Source organism: Streptopelia decaocto (assembly GCF_964273445.1).
Source record: "Streptopelia decaocto genome assembly, chromosome: 3".
In the NCBI taxonomy this organism is placed as follows: domain Eukaryota; kingdom Metazoa; phylum Chordata; class Aves; order Columbiformes; family Columbidae; genus Streptopelia; species Streptopelia decaocto.
In genome coordinates this window covers 106,115,876-106,139,033 of record NC_138656.1, presented here as the reverse complement: position 1 = coordinate 106,139,033, position 23,158 = coordinate 106,115,876, and the positions used below count along the sequence as shown (strand labels likewise).

The 23,158-nt window shown below is 40.7% G+C and overlaps 2 protein-coding genes across 16 annotated transcripts in view; both read right to left on the bottom strand.

Moving 5' to 3' along the window:
- LPIN1 (lipin 1) overlaps positions 1-4,512 on the bottom strand; it is an 85,439-nt gene extending 80,927 nt beyond the window's left edge. For 3 of the 6 annotated variants that reach the window (XM_082047527.1, XM_082047531.1, XM_082047528.1), the window contains exon 1: positions 1,463-1,645. In XM_082047527.1, the coding sequence (XP_081903653.1) occupies positions 1,463-1,552 (90 nt within the window). In that variant the 5' untranslated portion in view covers positions 1,553-1,645. Of the gene's footprint in view, positions 1-1,462; positions 1,646-2,054; positions 2,119-4,394 lie in introns of those variants that run through there. The other 3 variants (XM_082047533.1, XM_082047529.1, XM_082047530.1) reach the window with 3 other exon arrangements.
- A 4,748-nt stretch (positions 4,513-9,260) lies between these two features.
- Positions 9,261-23,158, bottom strand: part of GREB1 (growth regulating estrogen receptor binding 1) — a 74,235-nt gene continuing 60,337 nt past the window's right edge. For all 10 annotated transcript variants that reach the window (XM_082047821.1, XM_082047827.1, XM_082047824.1 and 7 more), the window contains 9 exons: positions 22,571-22,713; positions 21,664-21,825; positions 19,815-20,019; positions 18,812-18,986; positions 17,628-17,846; positions 15,232-15,367; positions 14,481-14,681; positions 12,748-12,886; positions 9,261-10,955 (listed from right to left, as the gene is read on the bottom strand). In XM_082047821.1, coding sequence (XP_081903947.1) covers positions 10,792-10,955; positions 12,748-12,886; positions 14,481-14,681; positions 15,232-15,367; positions 17,628-17,846; positions 18,812-18,986; positions 19,815-20,019; positions 21,664-21,825; positions 22,571-22,713 — 1,544 coding nt within the window. In that variant the 3' untranslated portion in view covers positions 9,261-10,791. The remainder of the gene's footprint in view (positions 10,956-12,747; positions 12,887-14,480; positions 14,682-15,231; positions 15,368-17,627; positions 17,847-18,811; positions 18,987-19,814; positions 20,020-21,663; positions 21,826-22,570; positions 22,714-23,158) is intronic.

Sequence of the window (23,158 nt, the reverse complement as noted above, 5' to 3'; positions counted from 1 at the left end):
CGGGAGGAAACTTAAGGTAAAGTACACATCATAGAAATGCAATAGTCAAAATGGTGTGCAGGAAATCTCAATATTTAATAAAACTGATAACCAGAAATCCACTGATGTCAGAAGTAAATAATAATAATAATAATAATAATCATCATCATCATCATCATCATCATCATCATCATCATCATCTCTGCCTTCATTTATACTCAGAGCTTGGTTTATATTGAATGTAGTTTAGATGTTCCTTAGAGCTCTAGCCATCTGCTAACTATTCAGTACCGATCTGTCCACACCCAGCCTCCAGTCTGCTTAATCTGAACAGGATTTTCAGTGGAAACAGAACATTTCCACTTATTTTTAAGTAAGAAATCAACATCTTTAAATTGTCTTTCTACATGTCAAAAATGGACATTCACCAGCACAAAAATCCTGTGTCCTGATGGTGATAACAACTCATATTCCTTTTCATCCTCTCTGCGTCTTCCTCTAAAGATGAGACTATTTTAAATCCACAGTTCTATCATCAGCTGAATCCATTTATTCTACTTCCAAGAAGCCATTGTCTCTGATAACTCCTTGGGTACCTGCAGAAAATGTTGGTTCCATGCGCCATGCACACATTCATGCCTGACCACAATACTTAGAAACCATTTCAAACATCGCCATTTCCAGAAAAATCATAGATGTGTATGTTTATAAAAATATATGGAAATGAAATAAAGCCATAAACACTAATTTAAAGATATATAATTGATTTTTAAACAACTTTATTGATTTTTTAAAAGTAATTTAAAGGCTTGGTTGTACCTCCCTGTCTTTTCCTGAAACTTAGAGAATTCCCAGACCATTCAGTAGAGCTGTTCCTATTTCCACCTGAAGCCCTTTCAGAGTGAATGCATCCTCTGTCTTTCCATCAGAAAACTGTACAGACCCCTGTCATTTCTAGCAGCCCCGGGTATCAAGCCCAGATCTTAAAACACAGGACAATGCAACCACTGTTTGAGGACCATCAGTGCAGACTGTCTCATTAAGGCAGCTTCTATCTTGCTAAAAAAATTAAAGCAAACATTCCTGTATTTGTAATAGGGGTCTCACTGGCCTCAGAGCAAACATTTACACTATTGTTTATATCATTTTCCCTCCGTTTTACCTAAAAGGTACCTTTCAGCAGTGCTGCTTTACACAGCCTCTGGGACAGCAGAGCAAACAGCACAGAATCAGCCAGGTTTTCTTGTAGCATCTGACAGACACAACAGGAGCAAAGGAAGGTTTTCCCCATTCAATTTTTCTTTAAATGTCCATAGGTAGAAATAGAGCAGACAATCTAACCATTAACAAAACAGAAACCTCAACAGCAGAGTAAAAAAGCTGATGATACTCAGTTCTATCTGGGTTCACACAGCACAGTTTGTTACTTTCTTTCTAGAGCTTTAAAATTATATTTACACAACCTCAGGGCACAAGCTCTTACCCAAGACCACGGGGAGCCGGTGAGGGTCTCTGGCTGGTCTTCCTCCTCAGACGACATTCTGAGCTGATCATTTTCCCCCATTCTTTGCATACACTACTAAAGCCACTCTTCGTTTCGGCCATGTACAAAAATGCTGCCTTCAGGTTTTAGCTGTTTACAACAAAGGTCCAGAGAATATAATTTCTCAGTGATCATGTTTGCGTGCTAATTTTACCTGCTGAGGTTCTTGGAAGCACAGTCAGAGCAAGAAACCTGAGCTCAGTAAACCGGAGCACACTTTCCTTGCAACTGACTCCTCAAGTATCCTGATTAAGTCATAAGATTCAGTGAAAAATTAGAGCCTGACAAATGCAAATCCACTTCCAAACAGTCAGTATCCTTACTTTCATATGAGATTTTTATGGTCAGACAATTCATTGAGTTATAAATTCCATTAAGAGAATAGAAGGAATTTTCACCGCAAACATTTTATTGCCATCATTAATCATATTTAGTATGGATTTTAGTGGTTTAATTTTGTTTTCAAGACAGGTTTTTAATGTCAAAATCTTATTTCACCATTCTGAACAGCCACACAACTCCACAACCATACCTGTATGGACGTGAAGGCAGCACAGCTTTTCTGTTCTCCAGTGCAATCAAGTTTGAAAGGCAGACATTTCCATTTGTTCCTTTTGGTCTTCTGTGTCTGTTTGGTTTGGTATCAGAGTGTAGAATCTGATTATTATAAATCTCACCCTACATAACTCTTGCAGGACTTAGAGTTCTGGAAGACTGGAGAGCTGAGTCCAGCATCTTAAAATCCCTTCTGGCACCTGACAGGAATGGCAGCTTTGTCTCCAAGATCAGGTCTAAGGGAGGCTTTGCAGCTGAACTGACCAGTAATTCACAGCTATGAAATTATTTCAAATTCACAACCTTTAGCTTGAATTTTATTATTTATTATTTCTCTGCTTATAAGGCATCCAGTTGCAGTAGCTGGTGAAATAAAATTTCTGTCAAAGTTCCTGAACCCATCGGATATATCTCTGAAGCAAAGGCTTCTAAACCTTTCTGCTGAGTTATGTATAGAAATGTGCTGTTTATAGCACACCATTGCAGGACAGTCCTAGTGTTAGCTATGAGCTGATAATGGTTATCAAAGGAACAAATATGCCCAGCTATGTTTGATATTTAACCTTAAGCTACATGCAGATTTGGTAAGTAGGAAAACAATTAAGTGATGGAAAACCAAAACTTTGGAAATACAGCATTAAGTAAAGAAATCGCCTGTTGCTGGCATGTGGCCTCTCATCACTGTGTGTCACTGAGCTTGGCAGCAAGTATTAACAGAAAGGACTAAAAAGTGGCATTCCTCTCTGAGAGCTGGCAGCCCATCAGGCGTCGTCACCTTGAGGATTAGGGTATTGCTGTTGCCCAGACTGTGGTTTGAAAGTGGGTTGTTTTCAACAGCAACACCAGCTTCAGCTGTACTTTCCTCCATCATCCTCCTTATCCCAACCTACAACACGCAGGGCTCTTAAAAGTCTGAAGCAGCTTCCTGAAACAACTTATTCTGAGGTCTCAAGAAGAGCTGGGACGTGCCAGCTGAGGGGGAAGCTCACTGCTGCCTGGAGTTCCCTGAAGTTTTGCGAGCACTGGGAACTAGGATTCCAGTGGATCCACCAAAACTAACACAACTGCCAACCTGCTGCAAAGGTCTGACATGGAAAAGGAAATGTCAGTTTGCACCAGAGGACACACATCAGGTGCAAGCAACACAACAATCACTCCAACTACTCACTGGGTGTACAGGAATCTGCTCAGCATCCCTCCTGCGCTGGCAGCTCAGACCTGCTCCTGCCCCTGAAGCTCTGCCCCTCCAGCCCACTGGTGCCCAACCCCAATGGACATCCCTCCTGATGGGTCACTTAGGATCACAGAACATTGACTTGGAAGAGACCTAATTTTCAGAAAAATTGATGCTTGCTTAAACTTCTTCATATAGCCACGTCACTCTCAAGTTGTAGACTAATGTTTCCAAGAGAAAACAGCACAGCAATTAAGTTTCCAAGATGCTCAAGTTACTTGTTTCTGCCATACACCAAATGTTAAGACTGTGAGCACAGAAACCCATTTATTAGCTATCTGACAGATCACATTTTCTTTCTGGAACAATTTCGGGGAAGGAAATTCAATACAATTCTCCTTATTTCAGCTAAACAGGGAAATGCCACACCTAATGAATTTCAATGGCATTCCTGCTTCTGCTGAAAGTTCTATTCACTAAACTTAAAAGATAGGAACCACAGTTTGTTGAAGTAATTTTCCACTGTCCCACCCATTTATTCTATTAAATTTGCTTTCAAGCTGCGATGAGTAAGTACAACAATCTATCAGAAATACAGTTTAAATCATTGTAATACATTACATAATGTTTATTTACAAAATTCTTCAAGAAGTGGCTGTGTACCTTTCCCAGCACACTGCATTTCTGAAGCCTTTCTCATATTCTGCACTGTCCAACTTCAGGACCTTTCTGCTTTCACCAAGGAGCACTAAAAAGTATGGGCACTTCTACTGGGCAATATATATGAACACAACAACTGCTGTTCCTAGATGAATGGTCTGGCATCCCATGTCCAAGGGTGACCATCACCAAACACTTCTGATCAAGAAATCCAGAAAAGGAATAATAACCGGATGTAAATAGAACTTTCTCCATAATTTTCCTCAATTAGGACAGTGGTTCCCAGTCTTTTCCCAAGGCTGCCATTCCCAGCTCCACTCCCCCATGGCCCCAACAGCTGCTTTTCCTTCACTCCCTTCCCATTTCCCCACTCTCAGGACTTTGTGGCTTCACTGCTACTTCCCCAGTTGGTGTTTTCAACCAAAGACACACATGGAAGACAGCGTCTGACTCAAAATTCACAGAAGATGTTCTCAGACTCACAGTTCACATAAGCTTCACGAGGGATTTTGGACTCCTGCTCAGCTTGTAGCCTCTGTGAGATCCTGTAGCAATGAGTTTCATTGGATAATTATGCAGTATAAACAGAAACCTCGATGTCAGTTTTAAACATTGCCTGATGATTCCACTGCATGACACAGGGTAAATAGGAGCCAGCTTCTTTTTATAAACGGCATTTGTAAGTGCTGTATCATGAGAAGGAAAAAAAACACTTGTAATCATCCCAGAATATTTAAGTATAGTAATATTAGCTCATGGTAACCTTCATGTGAACTTTATTTTGCTGAAGTGATAAGATTATGTCATCTTATTTGTAATAGATGTTCAGCTTTAAGATGTTTTAAAATACAATCATTACTGTACTGGGACAGTGTCACTCACCTATAGAGTTAAGCATTTGAAAGTGTGTGACATTCTGACGATTCTGTTTCTCCAAAATCAACACATTGGTCACCTAACAAGTGTGAAGAAATGTCCTTCTGTTTATATTACTATGCAAATCTAAACCAAATATTTCTATTTTCTTGAAAATTTTAGTCAAATCACATCGACCTATGAAGCAGCTTTATGAATCTTTCTTAAAATCATGCTAGTTGATTCCAAATGTGTTTTTCTCGCTGAGCAGGAGTGTCACTGTTATACCTGACACCCCATCGCTCCGTTACCAAACAGCGTGTCAGCAATAGACAATCCCAGCAACTGAACTATTGCCTCAAAAGTCCCTGAGTTGTGTCCTCCACAATCTTCAATGGTTGTTTTGGGGGCTGTCAAAACAGGACTGGAAATGTTATAAAAGCATTTGCAAATGACCAGAACCACTGAATATTTCTTCAGGTGAAGACTGGAGCAGGGGTCAACAGGCAGAGGATGTGTGGAACTAGTTTTACTTTTAATTGAAAAGCTGCGTGCTTAAGGAAGTAAGAAAAAGGAATGAATATGGATTTTATTTCACACCAGCATAGCCACTGTATTTCAGTGACAGATAATGAAGTACTAAGGCTGGTTGCTGAGGAGTGGGGGACAAGATGTGACGGAAAGCTCTGGTGGGAGGATGGATAGCTGGGGGGGGGCTGTGCGTGGGGTGCTGAAGGGCTGTGCAGGGGTGTGTGGGTGAGGGATTCAGACAGAGAGGGTCTTCAAGATAATTGCAATGTGTTACCATGCTGAGAAACAGCTCTAGCGTGGTCATTTCTGCTACAGGCACTGTGGCAGTGGATGGGAACAGGCCCCAGGAAGGAGGGATGTCTGGTGAAACCCACCAAGCAGTGAGCCCAGCCCAGCCCAGCCCCCCACGGCACGTGGCCGGGGCCTGTTGAACTGGGTGCTCATGCCGCCCACCTGAATTCCCCCTGCCATGGAAATCCTCGTTCTTTCCCACCGCACACAGCCCCTGCCCAGGGCCCCGGTGCTCCAGCAAACATTTCCTTCCACAGCCAGGAGCCCAACTTGCCCCCGGGTTTCTTCCATGCTGCTGCCTCCAGTCGTAGTCCCCACTTCCCTTGCTCCCCATTTCCCACCCTGTAAACCTCTCCCCTGACCCTTCCTTTGGCTTGTTTGTCTATTATTTTAACCTTTTCTTTTTGTATGAGTGAGACATTTCACCACAGAGTGTCACAGATAAAGCCTTTGAAAGCCAGCCACCTCTCAAGCAAAATTTAGCAGCTGCTTTTAGATGCAGAGTGGGAGCTGAGATCTGTACATTCCCTATCACCACAACAGGAAGCACTTGCTAGGGAAGGATGAAATCCCTTAGATCCTCTAGTGTTCAAATCATTTGTAATGCCCGGATGAATAGATACCAGACATTAGTGCTTAAATGCTTCTGAAGAGTGCTTTGATAGTGCAGAGAGGATGGTAAGAAGGAAAATAATGTCACCTTCCCAGCAACCTTCTCTATATTTGGATACTGTCTTTTGCAGGAGATGAATCATAAATACTTCACCCTGTGACACACAATACAGAACATGCTGACAATACTGTCTGCAGGTGATAATAGTGGATGACTAAACCACCAAGTATGGAAGGCAGTAGAAAGGAGTAGAGGCTGTAAAAAGTTTGCAAAAGCATGCAGGCTGTGCCTTTTATTTTATTTGCTACTACATTATCATTGAGTCAGTCCATGGGATGGTGAGCTCTATCTTCTTGCTGTGTCCAAAGTCAGAAAGGAAATACTTAAAAGATTTGTGTATATAATGGGCATAGGCCAAGTTTTCTCGCAAAGGTCACTGGCACTGCAAGTCAGAACTCCTCCCACCAAAGGCAAGATAAGAGAAGGGTGGAGTTGGGACCACGGTTCCCAGCCCTACACATGCCCCTGTGGCAAACAACTACAGCACAAAGATGTTGGAGCACAGAATGCCAGTCCCACCCAAACAGACTTGCTTTTATTTATCATTATTATTTATCTGCATTACTGTAGCATCTCAGAGTCACAGCTGGACACAAGCCCTACATTGTCCCTCTCCCTGAAAGCTTACACTCTAAGGGAGCTTAGCTTGTAAACTAGGTCAGGGATGAAGAAACTTTTGGATGGAGCTCTGGAGAATGGCTCTCCCTGACTCATCCACCATTAATTTGTAGCATTCTGTGAACAAAATGTTGTATTTTTCTATCATGTTGGATGCATAGCTGGTTTTATGCTGGGAAGTAGCTGCATTTCATCTTCCAACAGTCCTGGATCACTGGGGAGGTCCCATATGATTGGAAACTGGCCAATGTTACCCCAGTCCACAAAAAGGGCTGCAAAGCTGACCCTGGCAACTACAGGCCTGTCAGCCTGACCTCGGTACCTGGCAGGGTTATGGAGCAGATCATCCTGAATGGAATCACACAGCACCTTCAGGATGGACAAGGGATCAGACCCAGCCAGCATGGGTTTAGGAGGGGCAGGTCCTGTCTGACCAACCTGATCTCCTTTTATGATCAGGTGACTCACCTGGTGGATGAGGGGAAAGCCGTGGATGTGGTCTATCTGGACTTCAGCAAGGCCTTTGACACTATCTCCCATAATATACTCCTGCAAAAGCTGGTAGCCCATGGCTTGGACAAGTGTACTCTATGCTGGGTTAAGAACTGGCTGGAGGGCCGGGCCCAGAGAGTGCTGGTGAATGGGGCTGCATCTAGCTGGCGGCCAGTCACTAGTGGTGTTCCCCAGGGGTCGGTGTTGGGTCCAGTCCTATTTAACATCTTTATTGACGATTTAGATGAGGGGATTGAGACCATCATCAGCAAATTTGCTGATGACACCAAGTTGGGAGGGAGTGTCGACCTGCTGGAAGGCAGGAGGGCTCTGCAGAGGGATCTGGACAGACTGGAAAAATGGGCTGATTCCAATGGGATGAAGTTCAATAAGGCCAAGTGCCGGGTGCTGCACTTTGGCCACAACAACCCCCTGCAGCGCTACAGGCTGGGCGCAGAGTGGCTGGAGAGCGGTCAGACAGAAAGGGACCTGGGGGTACTAATTGACAGGAAGCTCAACATGAGCCATCAGTGTGCCCAGGTGGCCAAGAAGGCCAACGGTATCCTGTCCTGTATCAAAAATAGCGTGGTCAGCAGGACAAGGGAAGTGATCCTTCCACTGCACTCTGCATTGGTGAGGCCACACCTGGAGTATTGTGTTCAGTTCTGGGCCCCTCAGCTCAGGAAAGACATTGAAGTGCTGGAGTGGGTCCAGAGAAGAGCAACACGACTGGTGAAGGGACTTGAACATAAGACCTATGGGGAGAGGCTGAGGGAGCTGGGGTTGTTTAGTCTAGAGAAGAGGAGGCTTAGAGGTGACCTCATCACTCTCTATAACTACCTGAAGGGAAGTTATAGCCAGGTGGGGATGGGTCTCTTCTCCCAGGCAGTTAGCAATAGGACAAGGGAGCATGGGCTTAAACTCTGCCAGGGGAAATTTAGGCTGGATATTAGAAAGAAATTCTTTACAGAGAGAGTGGTCAGGCATTGGAATGGCCTGCCCAGGGAGGTGGTGGACTCGCCGTCCCTGGAGGTTTTTAAACCGAGATTGGACATGGCACTTAGTGCCATGATCTAGTAAACAGACTGGAGTTGGACCAAGGGTTGGACTCGATGATCTCTGAGGTCTTTTCCAACCCAGTCGATTCTGTGATTCCGTGATTCTGTGATTCTGTGATTTTGGTCACACTGTACGTGTGTATCTGGTCTTTTAACAGGATGTGCTGCATCCTGCACAATGGGCTGTGCAAGCAAGTTTTGCCATATATGACTGCTTATGTATATACTCCATGATGAAGAATGATTGCACATGTTCGCGTGGTAGACGTATGCCTGGTGAGGCCAGGTCCTGAGACTCCTGTCCTGGAGACAGGGCACGGTAGGCAACTCATGGAGCAAAAGGCTAATGGTGAAACAACACTCAGGAGTATGATGGTTTCAGCCCACTAGTGGCTGCATTTTGTCAAAGTTCTGAAGACTTTGTGGCAAAAGAGAATGTTAAGAAAGGATGTGATTTATTTTTATTTATTTACTAATATTAATCTATACCTTAAGCCTTTTTTCAGTTTCCTGGAGAAAATGGATGTCTAAAGACTTGCAAAGCAAATCTCTGATCTATAACACTGGGGAAGTTCACAGACACCCGGTATAAGTTGTTTAAGTATTTGGTTACAGGAAAGGAGGTTTCAGCCTGTCATCTTTAGTTCTGAGTTGTAAAAACTCTTACACCTTTAAGCCTATGCTATGCTTTAGGCCATTAAGCAGCACTTTATTTTCTCCTGATTTGTTCAGGGCATTCCTTAATTATATTAGCTTCTTCCACCCAACCCTTTTCTTCTTTTTTCCCCCCTATGAAAGCATACTTGACGGTACATCACCAAGACAGATGTTCATGCAGCATTAACTTTATTTATAAAGAATGGATTAGACATGAATGTCACACTTCTTTAAAAAAAGTTTAAATTAACTAACCAATTGGCGAAAACTGAACAGATAATACTATTTACATAGGACAATGCTCACCTTCCCAAAACTTAAAGTGAATTCTCACTCTGAAACAAGGACAATGAAATACAGAGACACACTGATTTCTAGCAGTTACCTTGTAAATAGCGATCTCAGTCTCTCAAACTCAGAGAACTCACCTTTTCCCTGTAAGTGAACCTAAATTAGCTCTTTGGCATAGTCATACTGATATCTGCATTTCAAGTCAGTATTGTAATGAACTCAGCCGCCTTATAGCATTTCATCAGTATAAAACCAATGATCCTCCCACTGGCGCATCCAGCAAGAAAAGATACTAGAGGTCTTCTGGCAATATCTATACTCATCCTTCCTCCATTTGGAGTGAGTGAAGTTAACACTGATTCAATAAGACAAACAGGAAGTTTGCAACTCAGAGAATATTACCAAAAGTCTAGACAAAGACTGTGATCACTGACTTCACATGTAAAGTGTATATTCTAGAATGTGTTATTAGATTTCCACCTGAATTCCTCAGAGACGTAGTCTCTATTTTCTCACTCTTTTGAAGCACTTTGGCAAGAAAATATCCCCAGAAATTGTATTAGGAGTGTTTCAAACCATCTCATCTGCTGTCTTGGGTGCACTGGGCCCAGCTTGAAGTCTGCAGCCAGTGTAACAATTTAATTAGAAGCCAGGAAACACCAGATGTAGTAAGTCACTTGCAGGTCAGTCTCACCATTTGGTCTCTTCAGCTACTTGAGGTAATTTCAGCTTTAGGTTTAAATGTTCAGATCTTATTTAAAAGCTACCTTCCTGACTCTCTTCTTTATGCTAATAAAATTAGACATATAGTTATGCTTCTATCCCAAGAGTTCTGTGCAGTAAAACTATCCAGCATGGCACCTATTCCAGAAATTAAGGCTCCAACTGAGTGCCCACTATTAAAGAAATATACTTTACAAATCTTCATATAAAAAGCCTTCCTGAATCAATCAGTAGCAGTATACTACAAAACTGTAACAATTCTTGTTGCCTTGTGCCAACTGTTAGATAAATAAGCCTTGTAAGACAAAATATGCTCCAAAATTTAAACTTCCTATTTCTGGAACACAAGTAGTTCTCTTTTCTTGCTTATGAACTTGCATGTGATCTTTTTTGTCCCAGCAGAAGTGCACTCACTGACCTCCCTTCTGATCCAAAATGGTCTCCGCCATGCGGAGTAGTAAGTTTCTGCATCTCTCTCAGGAATTAGAAATTGCTTCCATCAGACAATTAAATTAGAAAAGTCACTTCAGGGTTTGGAAATATGAGCGTAAATTGTCTGATTAGGTATCATTCTAATAAACAACGGAAAACAGTCCTGTCTCTGTTCAGAAAGCAGAGCCTCTCAAAAGTCATTTCAGGAGATGGTGGCAATTAGTCTCTTGTTTCATTTAGGAAATGTGGCTCCTTCCAGTTAAATATGTCGTCCAGTCAGGAAGAAAAGTGGTCTGTCCTCTTTTGCGTTGGCAGTCTGGAACTCATCCCGCAGTCGGAACTGCCATTCGTCTTCCAGCTCTAGCCGGACAACAGTCTGGCGAAGAGAATTGCGATCTTGACAAATGACACACAGGGTGGCACCTAAGCAAACAGTCGAAAAGAAACCCACATGAATATCGCCTTCATTCTCATATCACTCAGCTCCCACCACTCTTTAGCATGTACAACTCCACCACTTTCACAACAGGAGCCTGGGAGAAAATTAAGACACTCACGTAGAACTGAGGAGAGCTCTGTTCAGCTCCCTGTTTATCAGGATCTTCTTGTGTAACTGGAGGTACCTAGTATTCATCTGGTAAACAAGACTAACAATACATTCCCTACTCTTTGGGGTAAGGAAAACTGCCAGGTCTAAAGAGGTGATGGTGGGTCCTGTCAGAAAACAAGACAAATCCCTACATCCATTCCTGTTCTAGCCCTACCTTGTTGAGTGAAACCCTCCCTCAGCAAAACACAGCAGAGCCAATCGCCATGAAGGCTGGATGAGCTCCGTGTGCTTTGCTGGCCAGAAAGGGTCTAAACATGTCCTTAAAGCTAGTCACAAACTTGAGTGCATTTCAGATTGGTAAGCAAACGTGCTGGCAAGGAAGAACCTGGTCTGTATGGCTATGGACACAAGAGAATCCAGAATGCCAAAGTAAAAAAATATCATATTTTAATAAACAATATTGAATGTCTTGCCCGACATGCTGATGCCATTTTAACTTGTGTGCGTGATTTCCTGGCTTCTGAGAAAAGTGCTCAATCAAGAGGAAATAATTACCTCACCAGCACTCAATACTCTGAATGAGAAATGGTGAAGTAGGAGGAAATGCACAAGACGTAAAAAACCTGAGAATATAATAAAAAGAAACAAGACAGGCAGTCATGTGGTGTTTAATGCTCATGTGGCTGGTTACAAAATCAAGTAGAAAGCCAAGGGAGATGGAGAAATCTCAAATCAAATACACTTTGTGCTACACGGCATAAAAATTTCCTGGTTTATGCAAAATGAAACTGATTGATAGCCTCCAATCACTGAAAAAATGCAACATAAAACACTGCTTTCATTTGCAGTTACTCTGATAGCCGTGATAGAGAAACTAAGGGCTGATTATGAGCACAGACACTGGCACACATGTGGCTTCAGTGGTGTCTGCAGGTAAAAGCACTTTATACACCAGTTTGCACTTTGCAACAAAGGACACAGCAGTTAATAACAACTCTGCCTGTTTCATGAAGGCATTTGCCACGGTGTTCTTCCTCCAGTGACAGTTATAGCTGTGTGTGAAACAAATCCCCAGAGCACTAAAAGCCTAAGACAGTAGCAGAACAAGCCCAAGGAAGCTTGCAATGCGACTGCCTACAAATGGAAGTTATTTGTCTCCACTGCTATCCACCATCGTAAGGACTACAGGGAGAAACTGGTTGTTATGAATAAATTTTGAATGAGCCAGTTTCTATTTCCAAGGGTAGTAAACAGATATTGATGGAGGCTTGTTCATCACCCATGTTCTATGAAAAATTAGAAAACCTGCAAGAACACAATAGGTAAATGACTCATACATAAATCTTAAATACTCCATTTTTTAACATAAGGTAAGGACTTATGCATATACACTGGGCATAATGATACAGATCCAACATTCCTCCCCACTTAGAAATCTGCAGAACTTATAACACTGTTATATACCAGTTTACTACTGTACAGAGTCTACACGATCAAGCATCAAAGATGGGTGGGACATATAAAGACAAATATGAATACATGCAAATATATATATATGTGTATATATATATATATGCATGTATATTTTCATATAAAACACATTTTTTCCCACCTTCCCAGAGACCAATTCACATAACTCTCCATAATAAAATTATTGCATCTCACCTTTAAGAAAATGAAACTTCTTCAAAAAGCTGGCTACAACAAAGGAGTCACAGAGGTACAGCAGGAGACCACTGAATGTCAACCCAGAGGAACTGATATTCAGAGAGTGAGGCCGAGAACTCACATAGCAAACTGCAATCTGATTGTGAGATGGGAAAAAAAAATAACATTTTTCATGCCACTATATAAAGCTGAGGCTTGATATCAAGCTTTCAGTACTTGCACCTGACTCAAATTCAGACTTGCCTTCCAACTCCAAATATTCTGATCTTTATAATTTCTTCCTAAACATCCCTCTGCTTATTAAAAATCTACATAAAAGCACTACTTGTAACTATTTTTTAGTCGTTACTATTCATTACTGTTCTCATATCTGAGTTTCAGATATGATAGGGTTTGAAAGCTGCAGTAACTCCCAACAACCATAATGCTGTGACCTGCCCAGCACAGTTCACACAAGTAAATACAGTAATTCCGCAGTCAGACATGAAAAGAACCCTTTAGTAATGCCTAATTTAATTTACATTATATAAGATTAATCAAGTCAGTAGAACTGTGCATATACATAAATGGATGTTTCCTCTTGTCTTCTTTGTTTTTAGGGTTACTTCCCAAATCCACTGTGAACCAGGAATATTTATAGCACTCTTTCAGGATTTTATACATTTAAGTTAAGGAATCTTCCACACAGACTTTGTTTCCAAAGCGCCTTTGTACTGCATAGTTGGAACAGACCCTCATCTAGCATAAATCAGCATGATTCAGCGGAGGAAGGTTGACCCACAGCAACTGAGACTCTGGCCCAGAGAGCTTATATTTATCCATATTCCTTCAAGCCTATTGTGTCATATCCCAGCTCAGGTAACAATTCCAGAGTGAAGTGAACTCATTTCATGTGTTGAATGGGTTAATGCTGAAAGGATGCAGTGGATGAAGAGAGTAAGAGTACAACACCCTTCCACAGAGTTTGTTTATCCAAGCATGGGGGGAATGTAGAGCTATAAGAGCTCAGCCAGAAAGAAAATTAAAAGATATAGTTCAAAATTTTCTGGGAGCAGCCTATATGGAAAGGTCATTACACAGCTGTTTTGGTAAAGAAGTTCAGCAAGACTGAATTTCATTTAGCATTCAAGTCAGGTGAAAAGACAAACACAGTTTCCCTCTCTTGAACAACAGCTTAGTATCATACTTCGATCTGACCTACATTTGTGTCTAAGTATGATCTTGGCTTTAGATCCAAACCCATTAGAGAGAATCAACCACTTCTGAGATCTAATGTCAGCTTCTCTCATGCTGTTTTCTTGGTATTTGCTTCTCTGCCTCAGCTTATCAGTCAAAAGTGAACTAAAACATTTGTATTTTGAAGTGCTTTCTAAGGGCTAGCTAGTATTTGTAAAACACTCTTGTGGAAGAAATTTGCTGTAGGAAGGGTCAAATTATAGCAGACTGAGCAAACACTTAAAGAAAAATGTGCTTTGTGTTAATGCAGAATCTAATAGAATTCACAGACTACAGTAATATTTAGGACAACTCTGGTATTGTTCTCCGTGTAGTTTATTCTTAGTCTCAAATAATACCTCTGTGGGTCTAAGAACTTGATTTTAACATTACAGGGATCTAATACCTGATTCTTTAAAGGCTGTGTAACTATTATTGAGGAATGCATCAACAAACTCATCCAAAACATAGCCTATACATTTTTAGAGCTGCTCAAAGATTATTTTGTTCAGTACCTGTGGTCCTAAGTTAAGGTAACAGTCCACAGATAGCACTGGATGGCTATAATTCTTCAGTGAGAGAGGGAAGAAGCGATGGCTGTGATACTGGAGGTATTTTTCAAGGAGCAACTGAGCAGGTGCTGCCAAGAAGGTATGCTTGCTGTCGGGAGCACAAATGTACTGAGCAGGGGAGATTGAAACTGGAGTGTCAGATACCTATGAGGAAAAATATTTCTTGTACAGATCAATCCTGATAATCAAGTTGTACTTATCTGAATTTTGGTTTGTATAAAATATAGCTCTAGCCTACAAATCTAAGATTTATATAAGAAGTGAAATCATTCAGCAAAAAATATCTGCTACCAAAAAGTTTCAGAGTTTCACAGCATGATATTTGTACTTATAGAGGCTTTGTGGTTTCTTGTTTTAACACAAAGTCCTCCTACATATGAAGTCATATGAAGATGAGCAATTCAAGAGCTATAGAGAAAAAAATCATAGTGAATGGTTACCTGGATTGTAAAGAGACACCTTAGGTGTTTTAAAAAGTTTTAAAGGAAAATTATTAAGGAAAGGTGCATTTATGTCAAGAATATTGTGGGTTTCAGAAGTAAATAAATACATAAATATACAATAAAATACATGGAAGACATACCCCATTACTGGCAACTGGTGATGCACCAAAATACCTCAGTTCTCCTGGTTACAGGGTACAAAAAGGAAAACAGCATTTTAACAATAATGAAACAGCAGTCTCAGTTCCCACCTTAGACTTAATGTGGAAGGATCGCTGTCCTCCTACTGCAATTTGCTTTTTCATGACACTGAAGTGATTGAACCGACAGATGAGAAGGCCAGCGCTGTGGACGCGCAAGTTGAAGTCAACATCATCACACGTAAATCTGGAAAGAATAAAATCAAAGTAGTTCAGAGGAATATTTCTCATCACACACTAACAAATACAAGTGCTCAGGGTCTTTGACAGGTGTGAAATACACTGACTCTCTACTGGTGCCAGTCAGGGAAAGAGGCTTCTGCTTTGTAACAATAGACCAGGCTAGAATGAGTTCAGGAAGACCAGAATGAGGGAGAGAACCACTTAGGGGGTGAAAGAACCAGAAACACAGAGGAAAATGGAAGGAGAAATGTAGGAAATTGCCAGGAAAGAGTCCTAGGAGTTAAAATATTTTCTTTGCTTTTTACTACAATAAAGCCATCACAGAAAATAGCCACATACGTTACTACCTCAAATAATGTCAAGGAAATTAATTCCTTTGACTTCCAAGGAAATGGTTGAGGCCCTACAATTGATTCGTCAAAGGCACAGAGGTCTCTGACTACTCCTTTTTTCCCTTAGCATATGAATATTCAGAAATTTTTTTTCAACATTCCTCTACAGAAATAACGTCTTTTGACATTAGAGACAAAATCTATTTCAAGGCAAGGAGTCTTTTCTTAATACACCAGAACTGCTGAGACATAGGAATAAATTAAATAGAATGAGGCCAAACATCCCTGAGCTAAATTTGATCAATATTTAAAAATAAGATGGAGCAGAATAAAAGATAAATTCCTAAAGCTGACTAAATTCAAATTCTGTGGCCTTTGGAAAATTCAGGTTCAGTTCTCCATTTTGAATGTAGGTATTACACAGCAAAGTGGATGATGTGCAGAACTGTTGGATTAACATCCAGGGCTTGGGTTTAAGAGAGCTGAGCAGGTACTGCAATGGTGGCTACCAGTGAGAAATGTGGCATTTAATTATACATTTCTAAAATCTTGTCTTTGATCTTAGTAATATTTACATGGATATTTGGTATCCCTGAATGTCAGTGTCTCTGTTTTAAAAAGTACCTGTTTCCTTGCCAGCCCAGGCATGGAATGCCATACAATACTTCAGGCTCAGCAGCACCCACGCAGAGGATTACGGGAGCCACGCATGGCTGAAGGACACAGGCAGGAAACGGGTGGTGTGGTCTGGCATTCCTGACATTTTAATTTTGCTGCCTGCACTCATATAGTTTTGCTTTATTGTTGTTATCTTCATTAGCCCTTTGTAGTGATTCATAAGGTAATATTTAGACAGGCTGGGAGATGCACAGGAGAGTGTTTAAAATGCTCTTTTAAGGTGTCAGCCTGGTGGTGACAGAAAGGTCATTTGTTTGTCCGTGGAATTATGACAGCAGAAGTGCTTCCCTGCAGATATAAGTAAACTTGGACTTCAACAGACATCTTCCTGATATAGAAGAGTTCTTCTGAGAGGTACAGTGACGTTCAGTTATCTAAGTCTCGGTGTGTAGAGCCCTTTTAGATTACCTGGGGTATCCCACCTAGCTTACAGAAAACCACATTTTGATTTCATGTCATACCTGTCAGCCCCCTACGGACATCTTGCATATCTGGAGGTGTCTAAAGGCTGACGTTAGACAAGTGAATCCCACCTCTACTGATATCTACTTCATTCTGTTGTAATAAATGATTGTGTCTCAGAAATGGGTCCAAAGCTACAGCATAGATCAGTGAAATTCTGTGAGATGATGTACCCAGTGAATGCATTTCTGGTAACTGTGGTGATACTGTGCATGGCAGTATTATAATCTGGTACATCCTGTGTGGCACAATAAATTAAAAATTGTGCCAAATTTTGAGACAACTGAATGTGAAAACCAAAAGCAATGTTAATGAGGTTCATTTTTTCCCTTCTTCTAATTGTCCTGATGAGCACACATGCAGTATGCTCCAGTGTTGTGCTCCTCAGGGTAAAAAATCCCAGCTATATTTCAGTTCCACATCACGATAAAATGTGGTTAGGTGCTATGCACCCATACAGCCCTGTTTCCTTTGGAAGGGAGTGCAGGTAAGCGGGCAGGAGGGGAAGGACAGTGTTCACCAAAAAGGCCACTTGGACTAGACTGCCAGGGCACCAGCATTGCAGGGCACACTGCTGAGTGTGTCTGCTCTGCAATTCAGATACGGCTGGTTTATTTGGAACTATGGCCATTAATGTCTTTTTCCAACTGCTGACAATTTGAACCATCAATAAGAAAACAAAGCCTTTCTGTATCCCATTAACAACCTCCCCAAAAAGCAAACAAGAGCTTCTGTAAAAAACACTTTATATAGTTCATTATCTCTATTGAAATATGCTACTCATTCACTTACCTGTTTTGATTGTACTGTACATTCTGTGTCAGATCGACATTCAGCATAATGAAGTCATGCACATGGCAGCAGGAGAATGCTTCCTTGATCTCAGCACTGTTTGTTTTACTGGACCATTTCCTCATCCCAATTAAGGCATAGTGAGTGACATTGGGAGTTGCTTCAATGTGTTGCAGAATTTGCTTCAAGGAAACATTCCTTTCAGTCCATGTATAGTCACTACAATAATTGTGAAAATGTGTTAATTTTAAAGCATATAGAGAATATTCAGAATCTCATTCAGAAGAGCAATTCTCAACAGCTGAAAGTAGCCATGAGTACCTGGTAGACAACTTCAGTGTTGTGTTACTTTACTGCAACTTTTTGTCTCTCACTCTAACCAAAACTTAAAATTAACTACTGCTTATGTGGTGGGGACTGGTATGACAGATCTGAAACTTAAGTCTGGATCTTTCAAAATATTCACTCAGATATGTAAAATTAGAAAGTTGCCTGGATAATGTTCCAGATGACTCTGGGAGGGTTGCTGCCTTTGTGCCATAACTTAAGTGCAAAGCCTAAGATTCTCCTAGCCCATCCCTAGAGACATAAATCTCAGTTTTCACTGAGCTTAGCTCTCTTTGAAGCTTTTCTGTAAATCCTGCATAGGACCATTCTGGGAATAGATAAAATATCTAGTACAAACAATGTTCTATAGTTATGAAAACAAAAATAAATAAAAATACTTGTTTGGGGGCTTGGGGAGCTAATAAAGGAGCCATACAGACTGGGACTGACAGCCAGAGGAAATCAGTTGCACAGTTTGCACAGAAATGTCTTTTAGCTTCCTTAGAAAAATCCTGTTAAAGATGTACCTGTGAATGACCATGTTGTCCAGTATATTAGGGGTTGTTTTGCGGAGTCTGAAATCTGCAGCCCAAATAAGTCTAGTTTGAACTAGAGTCAAGCTGTACAGCAAAGGCTGCAGGGCGCTGAAATCCCCAGGGGACAGCAATGAAAAACCGGCACTAAACTATGTGCTATGCAAAGGCAGATACCTAGGGAAAATACTTTTGTCATTAGGCAAATATTATTCTCTGCTTGTAGAGGGTAAAAGTTGTAGTACATCAAACGTAATTTCAAAACTGCTGTTCAATGAAAGGTTAAAAGAGATCAGCTGTAAAAGTATATATTACTCCATTTACCTTTTCCTGTCTCCTGAACAATCAACTTCTACTGCATTCCACATAACACAAGAGTCATCTGAAATCACAATGAAAGGCCAAATATCCTGGGGTTTTATCCCCAGCTCCTCCTGCCGATTTCGTTCAAGCTCCAAGTTATGATAAGACAACTCTTTTATCAGGAAGTGTGCAGCACCTGAAACCAAGGACATAAACCATCAGATTAAAAGTAGGAGCAGAAATTGTTTGCTTTTAACTTGGAAGTGTTTTGAAGTGAATATTTCTGCAGACCAGGATACAAATCATTCTGAAGATTTTAACGCCCTAACATTCCCCAAAGCCAACTTACTCTGTCACTTGCCAAGCAAGTGACTTACAGGACCCCACTGGGAAGCACCAAAAATGAAGCCTGATTTCTGTGATAAAGAATTGCTAGTGTCTTAACAGTTTAGAGACTGATTCTTTTAACCTGACAGATATTTGGCTGCACTAGCATCTCTTAGTGAAAACATCTAGAGATGTTGCTTGATCAGCTGAATAACAAGGGAATACCTTCCCCTGACGATCTACATTGAATGTTTGTCACTACTGCTGTCTATAAGTTGTTCCAGCAGCAAAAGCAAGGTGCTGAATATTTCACAGATATCACATTAGCAAAACCCACCTAAGAGATGTCTCTAATCAATGCATCACTGCCTATGCAAATAGTACATATCTTATTTCCACAAGGAAACAGAGTAGGTAACTCCATCTGAGTTAACACCCTCAGCACCCTTTAAAATCAATAGGAGAGAGTATTTCTAGGTAAGTATTACTAGGGTGCAATTAATCAAGCTTGTTTTAAGTGACCTGGATTAAGTGAATTGCATCTTCAACTGTGACACATTGTCCTCAAAGGGAATCCAGGTCATCAGATCCAATATGCTGGCTACAATGTGTGTGTCTACCTTCTACTATTGAATAACAACGCCTCAAAGGCCCAAGTCATGTGTCTGCATTTGTTAGAACTTTTTGTTATACTTACCTACTCCTGCACTGTTGAAAATGCTCGGAAGAACAAGCATGATGTGGTTGGGCCAATACTTCTTATATATGGCCATTTCATATTCCTTGACAACTAAAACATGCAAATGACTGGCTCCATCCATTGCATGATATAAATTGAAAAGTCCATGTTCATGACGACCAGTAGTGGGAGTAAAAGTGGGGCTTTTAATGTAATCTTCACTCTGTAAATAAAAAGAAGTGTGAGTTTCTGTATCAGCCTGGAGGATGTTTAAACAAAGAGAACCAGATCCTTTAGGAGAATAAGTCAGATTAGTTGATTCTGGGCAAGCTGCTACATTTTAAACAAGCTTAATAGGAAAATTAAAACCTTTCACAGAATTTGGGAAAAAGAAAACTCTATCACTTAACTTATTCAGCTGGTGAGAGTGTGGTGGACTGGATAGGACTGCTAAACTTGACCTGTCAACTGCACGAGAACCCTAAGGCTATATCTGGAAAAGGATTTAGGTCCGTATGACAGAAGACAGAAGAAGAAACACCTTACTCCCAAACTGCAGTACGACCCTTATGAGTGACTGTCACCCAATCTTGTATGCATTGGAAATCATTAGGTGCTTCCAAGTTTGATAGCACAGCATCTGAGAGACCTGTTTCTACAAATATCCAGGGTTCTTCCTGTCTGGGCAACTGATTTTAGCCCAGTTCCTACTAAGGTCATTAAGGACCTAGAATGAAAGTATGCTTCTTTACTGAGATTCTCCAAAACCCTCACAATTAAGCACTCCTGATTTAAAACTGACAAAGCACAAAATGGTGAATTTGATGCCAGTGCAGTGCATGAAAGGGAATTTAAAGTGGATCAAGAAAATATTTTAAAATGGTTTAATAAACTGGATTTGTATCCTATGGCACTTTTCAAACTTGCAGCAAGAATGCAGGCATCATTCTGGAGCAAGTGAACAGAAAAAAGAAGCAAAGGAAGGGGAAATGGTTTCGTCAAAGCCTCAAGGCATGTCAGTGGCAGAAGCAGGACCACAAGGACCTCGTGCACAGCATTGTGCAGCCAAGCACAAGTTCACTGGGTGAGGAAGAGCAGGAGGTTTCATCCTCACATTGCACAGTTGCTGCTGTGTTGCTGCCTGGGTTCTTGCATTTCAAACCTGAACTGGACATAAAAGCCCAAACTGGAGGGTGGTATTGATTGATTATTGTTTATTGGAAGCAGCTTATTTTCTCCAGAAGTGCTACTGCTTACTACTGTTCCACAAATTGCTGCAATAGTCCAAGCAGTGTGGCCTGAGCAAGGCACAGTTCATCTTAAGCACAGATATTAGGAGTCACTGTAAAGGTCAACATCAGAGTTTGCATAGCCTGTCAGATGAATGACCTTACGAAGTGTTTTCTGCAAGTATGATGTGATTCTTTGGACAGGTATGAAGCCATGACAAAGATTCTTTGAAAGCCTTATATTTATATGAAAGCAACTGAGCAGTTACACAGAATAAGAGAGGATAATCCACTGTCTTCCTCTAGAGTAAAAAATTGTGTCCTCTTAGTAACTTTATGATAACAAAACCATTCTCACTTTAACATCTTAAACTTATAACCAAAGACCTTTTGCCCCAGATAAAAGTGTTTATATCAAAGGATCAACCTTGATAACGAGCAAAAGAAACAGCTTATTGGTGGCTTAACAATTTTGCTTCATGTCTCACTTTCTGGGAGAAAATACAAGCTTAGTATCAGGACAACCTCATTATCTTTTGCCAGCAGGACCAGAAGTGTAAAGAAGTCTAAGCCAACAAATTTTAAATTTGGTGTTGTCTTTCTCCCATATATGGCCAAAAATATAATTATCCATCTACCTTGTCTGTGACTAGTGGCAGCCTCATGCTTTCCAGTTGTCTTCCTGGTTGGCTGAAGACAAAATGATGCTCCTTTGACTTTGGAATGATAAAATGCAGCTGGATCTCTTCTCCCAGCATAGAATAGGAAAAGGCAAATGCATGCAGAGTGGACTCATAAAGCTGAGGATGGCAAAAAATAGGGTAATTCCAGTGGTTAGAGTCAAACTACAAGATCTCAGTGTAGTTAATACACATTTATAACATTACCAAACAATCACTTACTGTATTGCATTAGATTTTACCTCATAATTCACTAGTTGTTAAGCAATGCCCCTTAGGCTAGAGCATACACTAAAAAATATATAAATTAAGCTGCTCCCTCTTTTGAAATCATTGTCTCAGCTTTGTCTTGCAGAGGGCAACAACAGTAATGGCCAGTTTTGGCTTTCAAAAATACTGACTCCAAAAAAACAGTATTTGCATTGCTAATACCTTCTTCCTCACATCCTAATAGTCAGGAAATTGGAGGGTTACTCTGAGAAATACACGTCTGCCTATCACACATAGTCCACTCTATGCCAGACTATTCCTGTATCAGAAGTATTAGTAGCATCTGTTGCAGTTACTCAGTTGAAAATGCAGTGAAGTCCCAGTGGGAAATGTTTACCAGGAGAGTAGTTTTAACTGGCAGTATACGAGGAGAATGCAGATAACAGTACTGAAAAAGACAGTGTAAATGTCCCCAAACCTGCAGTCTGTTCAAGGCAGGCAAACCTCAAGAAATAAAAAAATCTGTAAATCAGCTGGTTTTAACACATACATACAACTTGTCATCCAATTCAAATATACAAATGTACATAAAACAGTGTGTGGGTTGTGTCGTCTTCTGTTTCTGATGTGCAGAGTAATATCTGGAAATCTTTACCTGGTACCTGGGATTGAAACCCATATACTGGTGACACTGTTCACAGTGATGGTAGGTGTTATATGCTGCATACTTGGACAACCTCATCCTAGTTGTTTGACGGCGTGCATACATATCCTCCTGTCGCCTGCTTGTTGATCTGTCTATTAAAAAAAGAAACTATTTAAATGTAACAAATATTCAAGGCTAGAATCTATTCCCTTGTGACAAACCGTTGCTGTCACTGTAATTAGCTTCTGGGAACAATGGCAGGATTAACCACATGCAAAACAAACTATTAATTCATTCTAAGCACAGTATATTTTATAAATTGTTATGCACAACAAAGGGGACTACAAAGAAAATTCATTATGATAATTCTGTACAGATTTCACGTGAGGCTGAGGTGTAAGCAAAACCAGATTATTAAAATTACTATTGTTGCTGCTGCTGCTATTATTGAATACTTGCAAAAGTAATAAATATGACAGACATCTGCTGTCTGGTGATGGACATCACAGTAGATTATGTAAACTTGGCAAATTTAGTGATGTTCTTCTGCAGCGAATACCCACATTTTAAAAAAGAGTCTCCTTTATGGGAGGCTGA